This window comes from Phacochoerus africanus, chromosome 3, assembly GCF_016906955.1.
Source record: "Phacochoerus africanus isolate WHEZ1 chromosome 3, ROS_Pafr_v1, whole genome shotgun sequence".
NCBI lineage: Eukaryota > Metazoa > Chordata > Mammalia > Artiodactyla > Suidae > Phacochoerus > Phacochoerus africanus.
In genome coordinates, this window is record NC_062546.1 from 49563270 (window position 1) to 49578283 (window position 15014).

At 38.9% G+C, this 15014-nt stretch overlaps 1 protein-coding gene across 4 annotated transcripts in view; it reads left to right on the top strand.

Annotated features, from left to right (window-relative positions):
- The window catches only part of SLC23A2 (solute carrier family 23 member 2), a 156982-nt gene that overhangs the window by 90641 nt on the left and 51327 nt on the right, over positions 1-15014 (top strand). For all 4 annotated transcript variants that reach the window (XM_047771721.1, XM_047771722.1, XM_047771724.1 and 1 more), the window contains one exon: positions 12378-12494. In XM_047771721.1, the coding sequence (XP_047627677.1) occupies positions 12378-12494 (117 nt within the window). The remainder of the gene's footprint in view (positions 1-12377; positions 12495-15014) is intronic.

Sequence of the window (15014 nt, forward strand, 5' to 3'; positions counted from 1 at the left end):
CTTCTCAATTTCATTTGCACTTCATTGAACAAATGTTTAAAACAGATTTTATTTTTACTATGAAAATTTACTAGTCACCTTATATAATGAGGCATTATATTCTAGAAGCACTCCACTGTATTACACTGTAGACAGTGTATACTACATATTCTCATAACAGGCACTAAGAAGTTGATGTGCAGAAACATAGTACCTAGCTTGGGTATCAGGGCAGTAAGTTTACACTGGTATCACTGAAGTGATAAAAAACGAAAGAAATTATATTGAAATTCTTGAATAATCAGTGTGATTTCTTTCTTTTTCTCTTTCTCTCTCTCTTCCTTTTCCAGTTGGGAGATGGACATTTCGTTTTAGGCTGTCTTGACCAGTATTGCTGTTATTTGGTCAAGCTGTTATAAGTTTTGTGGACGGTAGATTCATGCTGAAATGTCCATTTCTGCAGAGTTGCTCCTTGGAGCACAGAGATGGGAGCATCCATGGTTGGCATGTTGCTCGATGCCTACGGTTTATAGCGGGGACTAATCCCACAGGGCAGTATCTGGGCAGGGTCCACTGCCGGTCCAGCTTGGGTTTCAACATCCAAGAGGCACATGCTTCTCACTTGTTGGGCTGCATCCAGTCCTCAGGTACTTGGTCCTTAATCAAAGCAGCACCAGAATTTCCAGGCTATAGGCTGTCATAATTTAGGTGTTTACTGTCTAGGAATTGATGGATGTCTTTTGAAATGAATAGTAGGGAGCATTAATTCTTTAGGTTTTTAAACATCTGTAGCTGTACATTTTACTGATCTGTTGGCAGGAAAGATTTCTAGTATACTAATGTTAGCACATTTATGCTGGACATTTATTCTTTGGGTGAACTTTTTTTTCATCATTTAAACATTGATACATGTGTATTTCCTTGAATACTAGTGAAATAGGTTATTTTACTGGTCGTTTTTCTTCTCTTATGAAGTAGTGAAGATGGTGAGAAAGAGTTATGGTATGTTGAACAGTGCTAAGGTCCCAGACCCTTGGCTGTGTGCTTTAAGCAACCTGTCATGTTTAGTCCTATAGCAACACTGTTAGAAAGGTGCTTTCACTATCCCTGTTAAAAAGGTGAAGAAAATGAAATATTTAGGTCCTTTGCTGTCTTACATTTGTACAAAGAAAACCTCTTACCAGAGGATGCTGCCCTTTGCCATCTTGCTTTTCAAGTGGCATTGAAAGGCTCTCGTTCAGAGAGCTCACTTCACTGTGAAATAAGAAAGGACTGTTCAAGGGGAGCAAGAGGCTGTCCTGTGTGTTCTCCATATTCATAGGATTTCTTCATTATATTGAGCTATGCATTGTGATGTATTTCCTTGAATCATCAAGAACTTGACTGGGAGTTCCCATTGTGGCGCAGCAGAAACAAATCCAACTAGGAACCATGAGGTTGCGGGTTCGATTTCTTGCCTCCATCAGTGGGTTAAGGATCCAGTATTGCCTTGAGCTGTGGTGCAGGTTGCAGACCTGGCTCCGATCCCATGTGGCTGTGGCTGTGGAGTAGGCCAGCAGCTGCAGCTCCCATTCTACCCCTAGCCTGGGAACCTCCGTGTGCTGCAGGTGAAGCCCTAAAAAGCAAACAAAACAAAACAAACTTGACTTTTCTTGTGTTGAGAACTTCTTATGGTAAATGCTGGTTAATATGGTATTAGCTATAAGACACATCTTGGAGTTTTCTCAAAAGGACTTTTTTCTGAAAAGATTGAAAGGGCGATGCCTCAAATCATCAGTCATGAGTCCATAGGATGATGTTGGGACTCATGTCCAATACTCAGTATGGACCTCAGTATATTGTGATTCTTCAATTAGGGGTGTTGAGGGAATTGAATTTCATAAGAATGAGGATATTTGGGACAAAAACAAACTAAACAATGAAGTAAGAGGCTTAGATAGTCCTATTGAAATGTTGCTATTTTATTGTTTTACAGAACAGATCTTCACAAAATTTATTTACAGAAGTATGTGAAATAGTTACGGTGGTGAAGCAAATCATTATTAATCATAATTTCAGAAAATCAGTTGTTTCTGATGACTTCTAAAAAGCAACTGTTTCTTTTTGGGAGGCTGTGTCGCATGGTGGCAGATGTAGCCTTTGGTGACGGTCTGTTCAGCCTGTGGGCAAGCCACACTCACCTTCTTCTTAGAGTCACCAGCTCCTCCTCTGCCAGATAGGGTCATAACAACATAGAACTTTCCAGGGCCATTGTGAAAAGTAAATGACAGAGTGTATAAAATAGCATGAGTCTTTTAGGGAGCAGAGATTGTCAAAATGTGAAAATAGTTGGAAGTAAACTAGTTACAGTCTCCACTTGACTATGCTGCCTTGGCTGCTATTTGTCCTTTTCTGTCCATTGTTTCAACCGTACAGTTGCAGTTATCACAATGTTTGTTAAATATAGGATAAGATAAACTTATTTCATAATTTTGAGGTACATATAAATTTTAATTTTATTTTTTGCTTCATAGAGCCGTACCTGCCTCACATGGAAGTTCCTAGGCTAGAAGTCGACTACAGCTGCTAGCCTACACCACAGCCGCAGCAAAACGTGGAATCCGAGCTGCATCTGCGACCTACTCCACAGCTCACAGCAACACCAGATCCCTGACCTAATGAGCGAGGCCAGGGATTACACTCATATCGTCTTGGATTCTAGTCAGATTCATTTCCACTGAGCCACAGTGGAAACTCAGAGATATATTTTTAAGTTAAAAGTTTTAAACTTTTTTGACTTTGTGATCCTTGCAGGTTCTCTTTAAGCTACCTTTTATTCAAGTACCAGCTGTTCTTGAAAAACAAAGTTCTCTTGAGGAGTTCCCATCGTGGCGCAGTGGTTAACGAATCCGACTTGGAAACATGAGGTTGTGGGTTCGGTCCCTGCCCTTGCTCAGTGGATTAACGATCCGGCGTTGCCGTGAGCTGTGGTGTAGGTTGCAGACGCGGCTCGGATCCCGCGTTGCTGTGGCTCTGGCGTAGGCCAGTGGCTACAGCTCCGATTCAACCCCTGGCCTGGGAACCTCCATATGCCTCGGGAGTGGCCCAAGAAATAGCAACAACAACAACAACAACAAAAAAGACAAAAGACAAAAAAAAACAAAAAACAAAAAAAGAAACAAAGTTCTCTTGAGCATGCTTGTTTTACGTAAACACTCCAAAATTGATTAAACAGTTTAAAATGTGCTGCCTCCGTTCTTGGTCTATGCAGCATAACTGGCAGCTGGCAGTCTTGTGTGTGTTTTTCACATCCTTCTCCACTCATGCACACACACATCTGGAGTGTTGTACCAAAGATGTGAGCTACTCTAGTCTCCCCCTCCCCCACCTACATAATGTATATCTCACCAGGTTAGTGAATGAATATGAAATTTTTTTAAAATTAATTTAAGTATCTTAAATAGATAATCTTGTGGTTTAAATAATCAACATGTATGAGGTACATAGTTAAGTTTCCTTTCCATCATGTTTTCTATCCATACAGTCCCACACTCCCCTATTTAAACAACTAATCACTATTATTAGTTTATTGGGGTTTTTTTTTAAAAGACACTTTATTCATGTAGAAGCAATTTTGAATCTGTTTTTTCTGTTCTTCTTCCCCCCATAAATACTATATGTACACTGAATTGTCTTTTTTTATTTGCCTACCATATGTCCTGAGATCTTTCCCTACCACTTATAAAGAGATCTCTTTTGCCTTTTATTAATATTTTTAAGCTGCATAGTGACTTCCCATAATTTAGTCTCCTGTAGATTGGCATTCTTTTTGGGGGGGACAGGGAGTAGGCATGGGGATTTGTGTCTTCTTGCTGTTGTTATCAGTGCTACAGTGAACAGCCTTATACACAGGTCCTTTTTCATACACATAAGTCTAGAACAATTTCTAGAGATAGAATGCTGGAGGAAAGAACATATGAATTTGTGATTTATATAGACTTTACCAAATTGTCTTCCATGGGGTTACACCAGTTTATTCTTCAGTGGATATATGAGAGAGCGAGTTTCTCTACAACATTACAGAGATTTTGTTATCAAACTTAAGAATTTTTGCCAGTGTAAATGAAAAGCGTCAAAATAGTTTTTTAAATGCGGTTTTAAACTTTTTATTGTGAAATAATTTCAGACTTATAGAAAAGTTCTAAAAATAATGTGAACTATTCCTGTATATCTGCCATCCAAAGTGCGCAAATGTTGACATTTTACTACATTTGCTTAATCATTCTCTCTCTATATATATTAATTCTGAACTATTCAAAGGTAAGTTACAGACACAGTGCTCTTTTATCCCTAAATTCTTCATTGCATATTTCCTAAAAACAAAGATATCAAGATATTCACATTGATACAACTATTGTTGATAATTAGTTGATTTCATTAATTTCAATTTAAAAATGAAGCTTAATAATTTTCATTTGAATTTCCTCAGTTGTCCCAATAATGTCCCTTATAGCTAAATAATAAATAGATAAAGTTTAGTTCCATGATCCAAATAGGTATCACTTAGTGCGTTTGTTATGTGCATCTTTAGTCTCCTTTGATCTGGAACAGCTTGTCAGTGTTGTTTGTCTTTCTTTACCTTGGAGTATGGGCCAGTTTATTTTGTAGTATGTCTCTCAATTTGGTTTTCATGCTGTAGTTTTATCTTGTGTTTTTCATTGCTGAGATTGCATCTCTATTTCATATGCTTAAGAGTCACTTGATATCCCTTTCTGTATATTGTCTGACTTATCTTTTGTGCAATTTTAGAATTGGCTCTCGGTCTTTTTACTGACTTCTAGGAGAGATTCACCCTTTTTGATTTGAGTTGCAGATGTTTTGACATACCCTTCAGAATTTCTGTTTTTACTTTGGGAATCAGTCAAATTGAGCTTATTTTTTTCTGGAGTCACTTTTGGTAAAGTAGTTTTTCTAAAAAATCGACTCATTCCAATTTTCAAGTTATATACATAGAACTGCTCAGTTCTTGCTCAAGATGGATTTTTATGCTTTTTAATTCCTTTATTTCTGTGATTATTTCTACCTTGTTTTTGATTTTGTATATTTATCTTTTCTTCTACCATATTGCTCCATTTTTATTTCCCTGGATTAGCTAGTTGTTGTTTTTTTTAATTTAAAAGAACTACATTTTAGGAAATTCCCCTGTGGTGCAGTGAGTTTAAGGATCTGGTGTTGCTGCAGCTGTGGTGCAAGTCACAACTGCTGAACGCGTTCTGTCCCTGGCCCGGGAATTTTCACATTTGCATCTATAAAGAAGACAAAAAAAGGAACAAAATTTTAGTTTTATTTAGTGCAACTGCATTTTCTGTTTTCTAATGTATCTGGTTTTTTATTTATCGAGTTTTCCTGTTATTTTTCTATTATCTTTTGAGGCTTAGTTTGCTTTAAGTGTGATTTTCTGCTGAGCACTGCTTTAGCAGTGGGTTTTCATGTGTAATTCTAAATAAAATTCTATTTTCTTTTTTTTTTTTTTTTTCCAGAGCTGCACCCACAGCATATGCAAGTTCCCAGGCTAGGGGTCCAATTGGAGCTGTAGCTGCTGGCCTATACCACAGCCACAGCAACACGTAATCCGAGCTGCATCTGTGACCTACACCACAGCTCATGGCAATACCGGATTCCTAGCAAGGCCAGAAATCGAACCCGTGTCATCATGGATACTAGTCGGGTTCATTAACTGAGCCACGGTGGGAACTCCCAAATTTGTTTTGTTTAGTTTGTTTTTTAAATTTTGTTCATTTTTATTATTACAGAACATTGTCTTTCAGCAGAAAGTTGTCTTTTAACAAAGTTGTCTTTCAGCAGGATCAAGGTTACAAATAAACTGTTACTAACCCAGGAAACAGTTAATATTCACTTGACTTTCCACTTGGTTGAGTAATTCTCTTTTAGGTAGTACAGTTATTTTAACCAATTTATTTTTATTATTTTTATTTATTTATTTTTGTCTTTTTGCTATTTCTTGGGCCGCTCCTGTGGCATATGGAGGTTCCCAGGCTAGGGGTCGAATCCGAGCTGTAGCTGCCAGCCTACGCCAGAGCCACAGCAATGCAGGATCCGCGTCTGCAACCTAAACCACAGTTCATGGCAACGCCGGATTGTTAACCCACTGATCAAGGGCAGGGATCGAACCGCAACCTCATGGTTCCTAGTCAGATTCGTTAACCACTGCACCACGACGGGAATTCCAACCAATTTATTTTTAAACTGCTTTGTGATTTCAAAGAAATTTCTTAGCTTTTACTTATTAAATAATTCCTTCAATTGGGAACTTTGTATATCAAAACGTTTCCTCCAAGTTATTGCATTCTTCACTGCCTTCTACTTAACCTAGTTGTCCCAAATTTGTATTTTCTAAACAGTTTGCTATTTTGGACTGTATGTCTTCTTTGCCCTTTGCCCTTTAAGGGGCTTTTAAAATTAACAGATTGAGAGCTTTTGATTGTTTATTTTATAAATTTCCAGTTTCGTTGCATTATGATCAGAAAGTTACTTGTATTCCTTTTTGGAATACATTAAAATGCTTCTTATATTTCTGTGAATATTTTTTTGTGAATTTTTGTGTTCCAGATAGTTGAAAAGAGTTACATATTTATGGGTTATATTTTGTATCTTGTTGTGTTGTGTCTTTTGCCTGCTATCTGATCTGCCATAAATTGAGAGATTGATTTCCCATTACTGGTATTTTTCAGATTTCTCCTATTATTTCTTAGATTTTTTTTATATAAGATTCTCTTATTTGTACGTAAATTACTTATAACATGTTTATAGTAAATTGTACCCTTTATCATTTAAAACATGCTCATATTTGTCTTGGTTATCACTCTTTACCTTGTTTGAAGATAATTAAGATTTTATTTGCATTTTTCTTATATACTTTACCAATTCTTTTCAACCTTTTTGAATCACTTTGCTCTAGGTGTATCTTTTATATTTGGTATAGAGTTGAGTTTTGCTTTGAGAAAGTTTTTTTTGTGTGTGTTTTGTCTTTTTAGGGCCTCACCTGCAGCATATGGAGGTTCCCAGGCTAGGGGTCTAATCGGAGCTGTAGCTGCCAGCCTACGCCACAGCCACACCAGATCCAAGCCAAGTGTGTGACCTACACCACTGCTCACAGCAACACTGGATCCTTAATCCACTGAGTGAGGCCAGGGATCAAACACAAAACCTCATGGTTCCTAGTTGGATTCATTTCCGCTGTGCCATGACAGGAACTCTGAGAAAGTCTTAAAATTTGTTCCTTTAATAGTTGAGTTTAGCCTATTTCCATTTATTTATTTTATTTTATTTTATTTTATTTATTTATTTATTTTGCTTTTTAGGGCTACACCTGTGGCATATGGAGGTTCCCAGACTAGGGGTCATATCAGAGCTACAGCTGCCGGCCTGCACCACAGCCACAGCAATGTGGGATCTGAGTCACATCTGTGACCTACACCACAGCTCATGGCAACGCTGGATCCTTAACCCACTGAGCAAGGCCGGGGATTGAACCTGCATCCTCATGGATGCTGGTCAGATTTGTTAACCGCTGAGCCATGACGGGAACTCCTAGCCTATTTACATTTATTTCTTTATGTTTTACTTTTGTGTTGTGACATTTAAAATCTTTGTGCTTTTATTCTGATGGACACCTGTATAATCATAACTACGGAACAATATACCTAATCCTTTATTTCATTGTCCTTCAGTTTCCTGCTATGAATAGTAACAAAATTGGTGTGTGTTTCCTTCCATCCTCTTGCTCTTTTCTCTATTATCTGAATTTGGTCAGAAATGTTCTTTCTGCTCATCGTTGTAATTGATTTATCAGATTTAAGTGTTATGACAATTAACTTTACTGCTTACCTTTTTCCTTTTTCCTCTCACGTTTTATTAATTGTAATGATTTTTTTTTTTTTTGGTGCACGTGACATTTGTATATTCTGGCAACCTAATCCTAACTTTTAGTTTTATTTCTACAGTTAATTTGAGTCAGGCCTTTTACTGGTTTTCCCAGTAACTTCCTGGTTGACTAAAGTTATTCCTTTAGACCCTTGATATTCAAAGTATAGTCTCCATGGACTAGCATCACTAGCATCATTACCTACAAGTTTTGTTAGAATGCAGAATCTCTGCCCCAACCAAGACCGCTGAATCAGAACATGCATTTTCATACAATTCCTATGTGATTCATATGTTCGCTGAAGTTAGAGAAGTAGAACAATAGTGTTAGTTTCGAAGAGAAGGACTGGATCATGGGAATAGTTTTGGATGGGAATTTATCTATGGCATTTAGGCTTGAAGGAGAGTTCAGCTGGATGTAAAATCCTTTGGACTTTTTTTGGAACCTGATGAAATAAGTCACCTGTAACAAAGTTTTGACACAATATGAAAACATTGCATTGGGTATTAGTTGATAGGAAGAAATTGTGCATTTGATTAGTATGTAATGGTATTATGGTTCTTTTTTAAGAGACAAACATGTTTATGGACAAATTTATGTATTTTGAGGATTTGGTTTAAAATAATTCATCCCCTTACCCCAATAAAGTTGGAATGGGATGGGGAATAGATTAAATAAGAACATAGGTAAATTTTGAAGCTGGAATAGATAAAAAGCGAGCATCTTATATTCCTTCTATTTTTGTATATATTTGAAAAATTCTATAATACAATGTTAAGGAAATAATTAAATCATATCTTATAGTTTGCTGTTCTTCCATTTTCCTATTGAACATTGTAATGAAAACTCAGGCTGGTCTTTTTTTTTTTTTTTTTTTTTCCCTTTGTATCAATATCTTGATTTTTTTTTTGCCTTTTTTACGAATCCTTTATTTATCTTTGGTATTTAGTAACTTTACTGAATGTCGTATAATAATAATCATATCATGAGTTTTGATGCTGACCTTCTGGGTCAGTTTTTCCTGGCACTTTCAATATTTAGCTTCAAGGCTCCTGTTACTTCAGGAATGCTATCTTGAATTATATCTTTATTTTTTGTTCCAGTCTGTTCCTTTGGTTTTCTTATTTGGGGGCTTCAATTAAGCATATTTTGGATCTCCTTTGTCTGCCTTCTCTATTTCGTATTTTTTCCCTCTTACATTTTTTCCATGTCTGTTCTCTCTTGTGTTCCTACCCCTTTCATTTTTCTTTTTTTCTCTTTTATCCAAATTCTATCCAAATTTTATCAGATTCTGTCATGTTTTATTTCCATTTGTCCTTAGGTTTCTATTTTAAGGTCTTCCTTAATATAGTTGATTGTTTTATTGTTTTCAAAATATCTGAATCTTTGGGAGTTCCCAGTGTGACTCAGTGGTTATGAACCCAACTAGTATCCATGAGGATGCAAGTTCGATCCCTGGCCTTGCTCAGTGCGTTAAGTACCCGGCGTTGCTGTGAGCTGTGGTGTAGGTCCCAGATGTGCTCCTATCTTGGGTTGTGACTGGCGTAGGCCTCAGTTGTAGCTCTGATTTGACTCCTAGCCTGGGAATTTCCATATGCTGCATATGCGGCCCTCAAAAAAAAAAAAAGCTGGAAGTTCCCGTCGTGGCGCAGTGGTTAACGAATCCGACTAGGAACCATGAGGTTGCGGGTCCCTGCCCTTGCTCAGTGGGTTAACGATCTGGCGTTGCCGTGAGCTATGGTGTAGGTTGCAGACGCGGCTCGGATCCCGCGTTGCTGTGGCTCTGGTGTAGGCTGGTGGCTACAGCTCTGATTCAACTCCTAGCCTGGGAACCTCCATGTGCCACGGGAGCGGCCCAAGAAATAGCAAAAAGACAAAAAACAAAACAAAAACAAAAACAAACCTGAGTCTTTTTTCATTCATTTATTGAGTTCTTAGTACATCTTTCTAATTTGTAAACATAGCTTTTAGTTCTTAGAAATGTTCTTAATTTCTTTGATTCCTTTATTCTGTTTTCTTGTTTCTTACCCATATTTGTCTTTTTATTATTTGGGGCAGATACATTTGAATTTCAACCCTTTTGATGAATTTTTTTCTATCTTTTTTTAGTCTCTAAGATTTCTTTTACTTTTTGTTTTTATTTACTGATTAAGGCTTTTAAAATGTCACCTCTTTCCTCCTAGGTTCAAAATATTTCTGTGAAGATACAGGTTTCTTAACCCTACCCCCAGTATGTTTTCTTTCTATTACATGGACCCTATTTCCTCTCTTTGTATGGTTCTTATTTTGGGAGGAATGTGAGGCAATAAAAAATATGATTGTAGAGTTGTTTTGTGTGAAGGAATTTTGTCAACTAGTCGGCCTTGCCACTGAGTAGGAAAGCTGTCTTGTCACTGGGGAATTCGCAGATGGCTTGTCTCTGGGGCTGATCAGTTCCTCTAGAAAGAAATCCCCTGGTCTCTTCTTGTGGTTATAAGCCTGGATTCTATAACTTGGCTTTTGCCATTCTGGAAGCAGATGAGGATCCCCCTTTTCAAGCTTGCATTTAATCCCGGGTGGTATTCCCTCAGCCTTTGTATTCTTCAAACAATATATTTTTATGTCTTGAAGGATGAGGATAGCAGTAGGCAACAGGGTGTCTGTTGATTGGTTTGCAGAGTTAAATCCCATATATTCTTTCTATTCCCACTCTGTCTTGTGCTTCCAGACATAGAACTTTCCTGGGCTTCTGTTGGTCAGCCAGCTCGCTTCTTTATACCTTTCTTCTCTAGGCACCAATGTTGTAGATTCCTTTTCTCTTACAAATGGGTCATAACTCCTACAGATGTTTTTACATATTCCAGAAATATGTTAATCTCATTTCTCTTTTTCCTGTTTTCTTCGACCTTGTAGGCTTGTGTCATATTTATTCTTTCTAAGTGTTTTTCAGAGTTAGAGGAGATGACAGAGTGGTCAGGCTACCGTGTTTTACCAGAACTCAAAAGCCGGTTCTGGTAAATGAAATTAAATTTTGGTGGACCTAATTAAAGTAAAGAATGAGAAAGCACAAATATACATTAGCAATGTGAAAAGAGATGTAAAAAATGTACAGGATAATATTAACTGCAACTTTGTGATAATCAGTTTGAAACACTGTAGCAGGGGTTGGCAAGCTGCATGCTGCAAACCAAATCTGGCCCAACACTTACTTCTATAAATAAAGTTTAAATGGAACACAGCTCTTCCCATTTGTTTGCATATTGTCTAATGCTCTTCTGCTGTGTAGTAGCAGAGCTGAGTAGTTGTGACAGAACCACATGGCCCACAAAGCCTAAAATGTTTACTCCATAGCCTTTTAAAGAAAGAGTTTGCTGACTCCTGCTGTAGGGGAAATTATTTCCTAAAGAAAAAGAAAAAGAGGCTAAAAGTGCTAGACTAGATAAGTAACCATAGGAGAAATTGGAAAGGTTTGGGCGCCAACAAGAAAGCTGATTTCTGAGCTCACTAATCTTTGAAGGACAGGTAATTTGCTTTTTTTTTTTTTTTGTCTTTTTAGGCCCGTACCCACAGCATATGAAAGTTCCCAGGATAGGGGTCAAATTGGAGCTGCAGCTACCGGCCTACACCACAGCTCACTGCAGTGCTGGATCTTTAACCCACTGAGTGAGGCCAGGGATTAAACCCTTGTCCTCATGGATGCTAGATGGGTTTGCACTGAGCCACAATGAGAACTATCCCCCTTTCTTTTTAGATTATTTTAGACCATAGAATAATATGAAAAAGTCTATTCAAGATGACATCATCAAAGTATTAATATAGTCATCTTTTAAAGAAAACTTGCTGTTTAAGTTTTTTGTTTTTGCAGATTTAAAGTGGGTTTTATTGTTCATGCAGTGATAACAGAATGTGGTACCGTGGTCCTCCATGACCAAACATGCTCTGTCTATCTCAGGAAGATGCAGTGCAGCTTTTGTCTGATAGGGTTCACTTATCCCCTTGACCACACAGTTCCCTACTTTTTCCTAATACCATTTGTGGACATTTACATTAGTTCCATTTCTTCCTTCCCTTTCCTTCCTTCCTTCCTTCCAGGGATGGGATGGTGTTGGAGGGGCAAATTAGTACCCTGTTTGAAAGTAGCTAGCATTTTGTAGCATTTCTTCATTTAGGGCACCACCCAAGGATGGCTCATGCCAAGGTATTATTCTGTGGTCTCAACCTCGGCAGCATCCCTCTCCATACAGGAGGTTGCCCAGGCCTGGGGAGAAGTTCTGAATAGCTGGGTGCTCTTAGAATACTGAACCCCCAAACCCTGAAGACAGATTGTCCCACTAAATGAGTGTGCTTGAGACTGTGTCAAAGATAACCAAGGCTTAATTTTATAGGAGAGTGACAGCCCCTTTATGAAGTTGTTTTTCGGTAACAGTGGTCTATTCTGAGTTAACTTTAGTCCTTACTTTTATTAAGCAACAGTTTGTCTTCCTCTCCCTCACAGAGCTCTCTCGCTGAGACCTTGGATAGCACTGGTAGTTTAGATCCCCAGAGATCGGACATGATTTATACCATAGAAGATGTTCCTCCCTGGTACCTGTGCATATTTCTAGGGTTGCAGGTAAGATGGTTCCTTTGAAATGTTACCACCAACAGATGCTTGAATTGGCTGTCTGGATTTTTTTTAAATTCAACTTTTATTTTTATCTATTGATGACTTTGTTGTAAATTACTCTTAAGAATGATGAATGGAGATTGTTAACATGAATTTTATTGCAGTGAAAGGTAGAAAACAGGAGGAGTAGGTTAATCATGGAATGAAAGAAGGAAAATGTTCGGGGAATAAGCAAGAGAAATGACATGGAAGGAAGGAGAAAGGGTTGTAGATAATGGAAAGGGGAGAATAGAGGGAAGAGAAAGGTAGAAGAAGAGAGAAAAAAAGGGTTCACCAATCCTAGTTAACTAATCCACAGTCACTGTCAACACTGCCATGAAATATGGGTGATACTGAGAGGTGTGATATTGGTCAGGACATAAATGTGGAGGCTTCAGTTCTGTTTTTAAAGGAAGGCAGACTTTGCATTGGTGGTGGCTGCTTTGTCTGCCGTAGCTTCCAGTGGGAGCAGAGTAGGGAAGCTGCCAGAGGAGGGGATGAGAGGATGGGGGTGGTGGTGGTAACACAAGCTGATGCAGGACTACTGCATCTTTGGTGCTCACCTCCCTTTTCCTTCCCCACTTAGAGATTGAAGGGGGGACTTTAGGAGAAAGAGGGTGCCCTGGAAGGCTCTTAGCCCAGACACACACCACTGGACTGAGTTTGCCTTGGTTTTGAGGTCTTACTTTCCATTCTTTGAATGATCAGTTCATGCTGAGAAAAATCAGTCCCATTGCCCAGACAGGTTTATTCACTTGGAGGTAGACTGTACCTGCTGACAGCTGATGCTTTGGTCCAGTTTCCAGGCCCCTCCCCCACCTCAGGTATCAAAGTACTTGGTAACCTAGACGGAAGGGTATCTAAAAAAGAAAAAAATATAATCAAAGGAGCTGAATGATCTTAGCAAATAATTTCCCTTGGGCTGAGTATCTCAAGCCAGGTTCAGGAAACATATTTTTTGAAATGTTGATATTATAGATATTTCTAGAAGTAGTCTTTCTTGTTCAGGTAGGACTGGGAAACCCTGTGTGCATCATGCCCTTCTGGACAGTGTGCATTCCTCCTAAACTGGTGAGCAGCCCTGGGAAGTCCTAGATGGAATTGCTCTGTTCCCCTCACCAAACACCTCTTAGTGTTACACGATTGGGCTTTATGGGCTGAAGCAGCACACTTTGGCAAACATGAGCAGAGATGGGGAACTATTGGGAAGAAAAGTAGGAGGTTTGCAGAAAAGAAGTTGGAACTGAACAGGCCGGCTTCTGGAAAGAAGAGAGGTGAGCAGTGAGGGCTGGAATGTCCTGCCAGGGCCACAAAGCATGGGGGAGGAGCCCTAAAGGATGAGTGGGCTGGGCTCTGTGGAGGATTCCCACAGCTCCTGTGTGCCCTTACCATTCCCTGTTTGCTGGTTAACAGTGCCAGACCATGGAAAAAGATGGAAAACGCCTTGTGCAATGACGTTTGTATAAATTCAATCCCCAGACCTGAAAGAATTTTTTTTTAGAGTAGAGTAATTATCTCAAGAACATGTATGTAAAATTCTATGTAAAATATTGCCAAGTCAAATCCCAGAAGAAAAACATAGCGTGACTAACTAGGGTTTTGTTTCAAGAATGGTTAAGTACAACACAGTCTGTATTAACAGATTAGAGGAGAAAGGACCTATGATTTTAGCGATTGATGCTGAAATGCATTGTATTTTTTTTTGTCTTTTGTCTTTTTTGTTGTTGTTGTTGTTGTTGCTATTTCTTGGGCCGTTCCCGAGGCATATGGAGGTTCCCAGGCTAGGGGTTGAATCGGAGCTGTAGCTACCGGCCTACGCCAGAGCCACAGCAACGCGGGATCCGAGCCGCGTCTGCGACCTACACCACAGCTCACGGCAACGCCGGATCCTTAACCCACTGAGCAAGGGCAGGGACCGAACCGCAACCTCATGGTTCCTAGTCGGATTCGTTAACTACTGTACCACGACGGGAACTCCCATTGTATTTTTTTAACTTCAAAAAAAATTTTTATGATTTTTTAAATTGAAGTATAATTGATTTATAATGTGTTAATTTCTGCTGTACAGCACTGTGATTCCATTCATACATATACGTATACACTCTTTTTAAAAATGTTCTTGAGGGAGTTCCTGTCGTGGCACAGTGGTTAACGAATCCAACTAAGAACCGTGAGGTTGCGGGTTCAATCCCTGCCCTTGCTCAGTGGGTTAATGATCTGGCGTGGCCGTGAGCTGGGGTGTAGGTTGCAAACGCAGCTCGGATCCCACATTGCTGTGGCTCTGGCGTAGGCTGGTGGCTACAGCTCTGATTTGACCCCTAGCCTGGGAACCTCCATATGCCAAGGGTGCAGCCCTAAAAAGACAGAAAAGACCAAAAAAAAAGTTCTTGAAAAGTGTTTTTAAAAAGTAAATATTCCCAGTAAGAATTATGTAAGTAAAACTTCACCAGTGTTTTTACTGAGTACTTCCTTTGTGCTGGCCTGGAT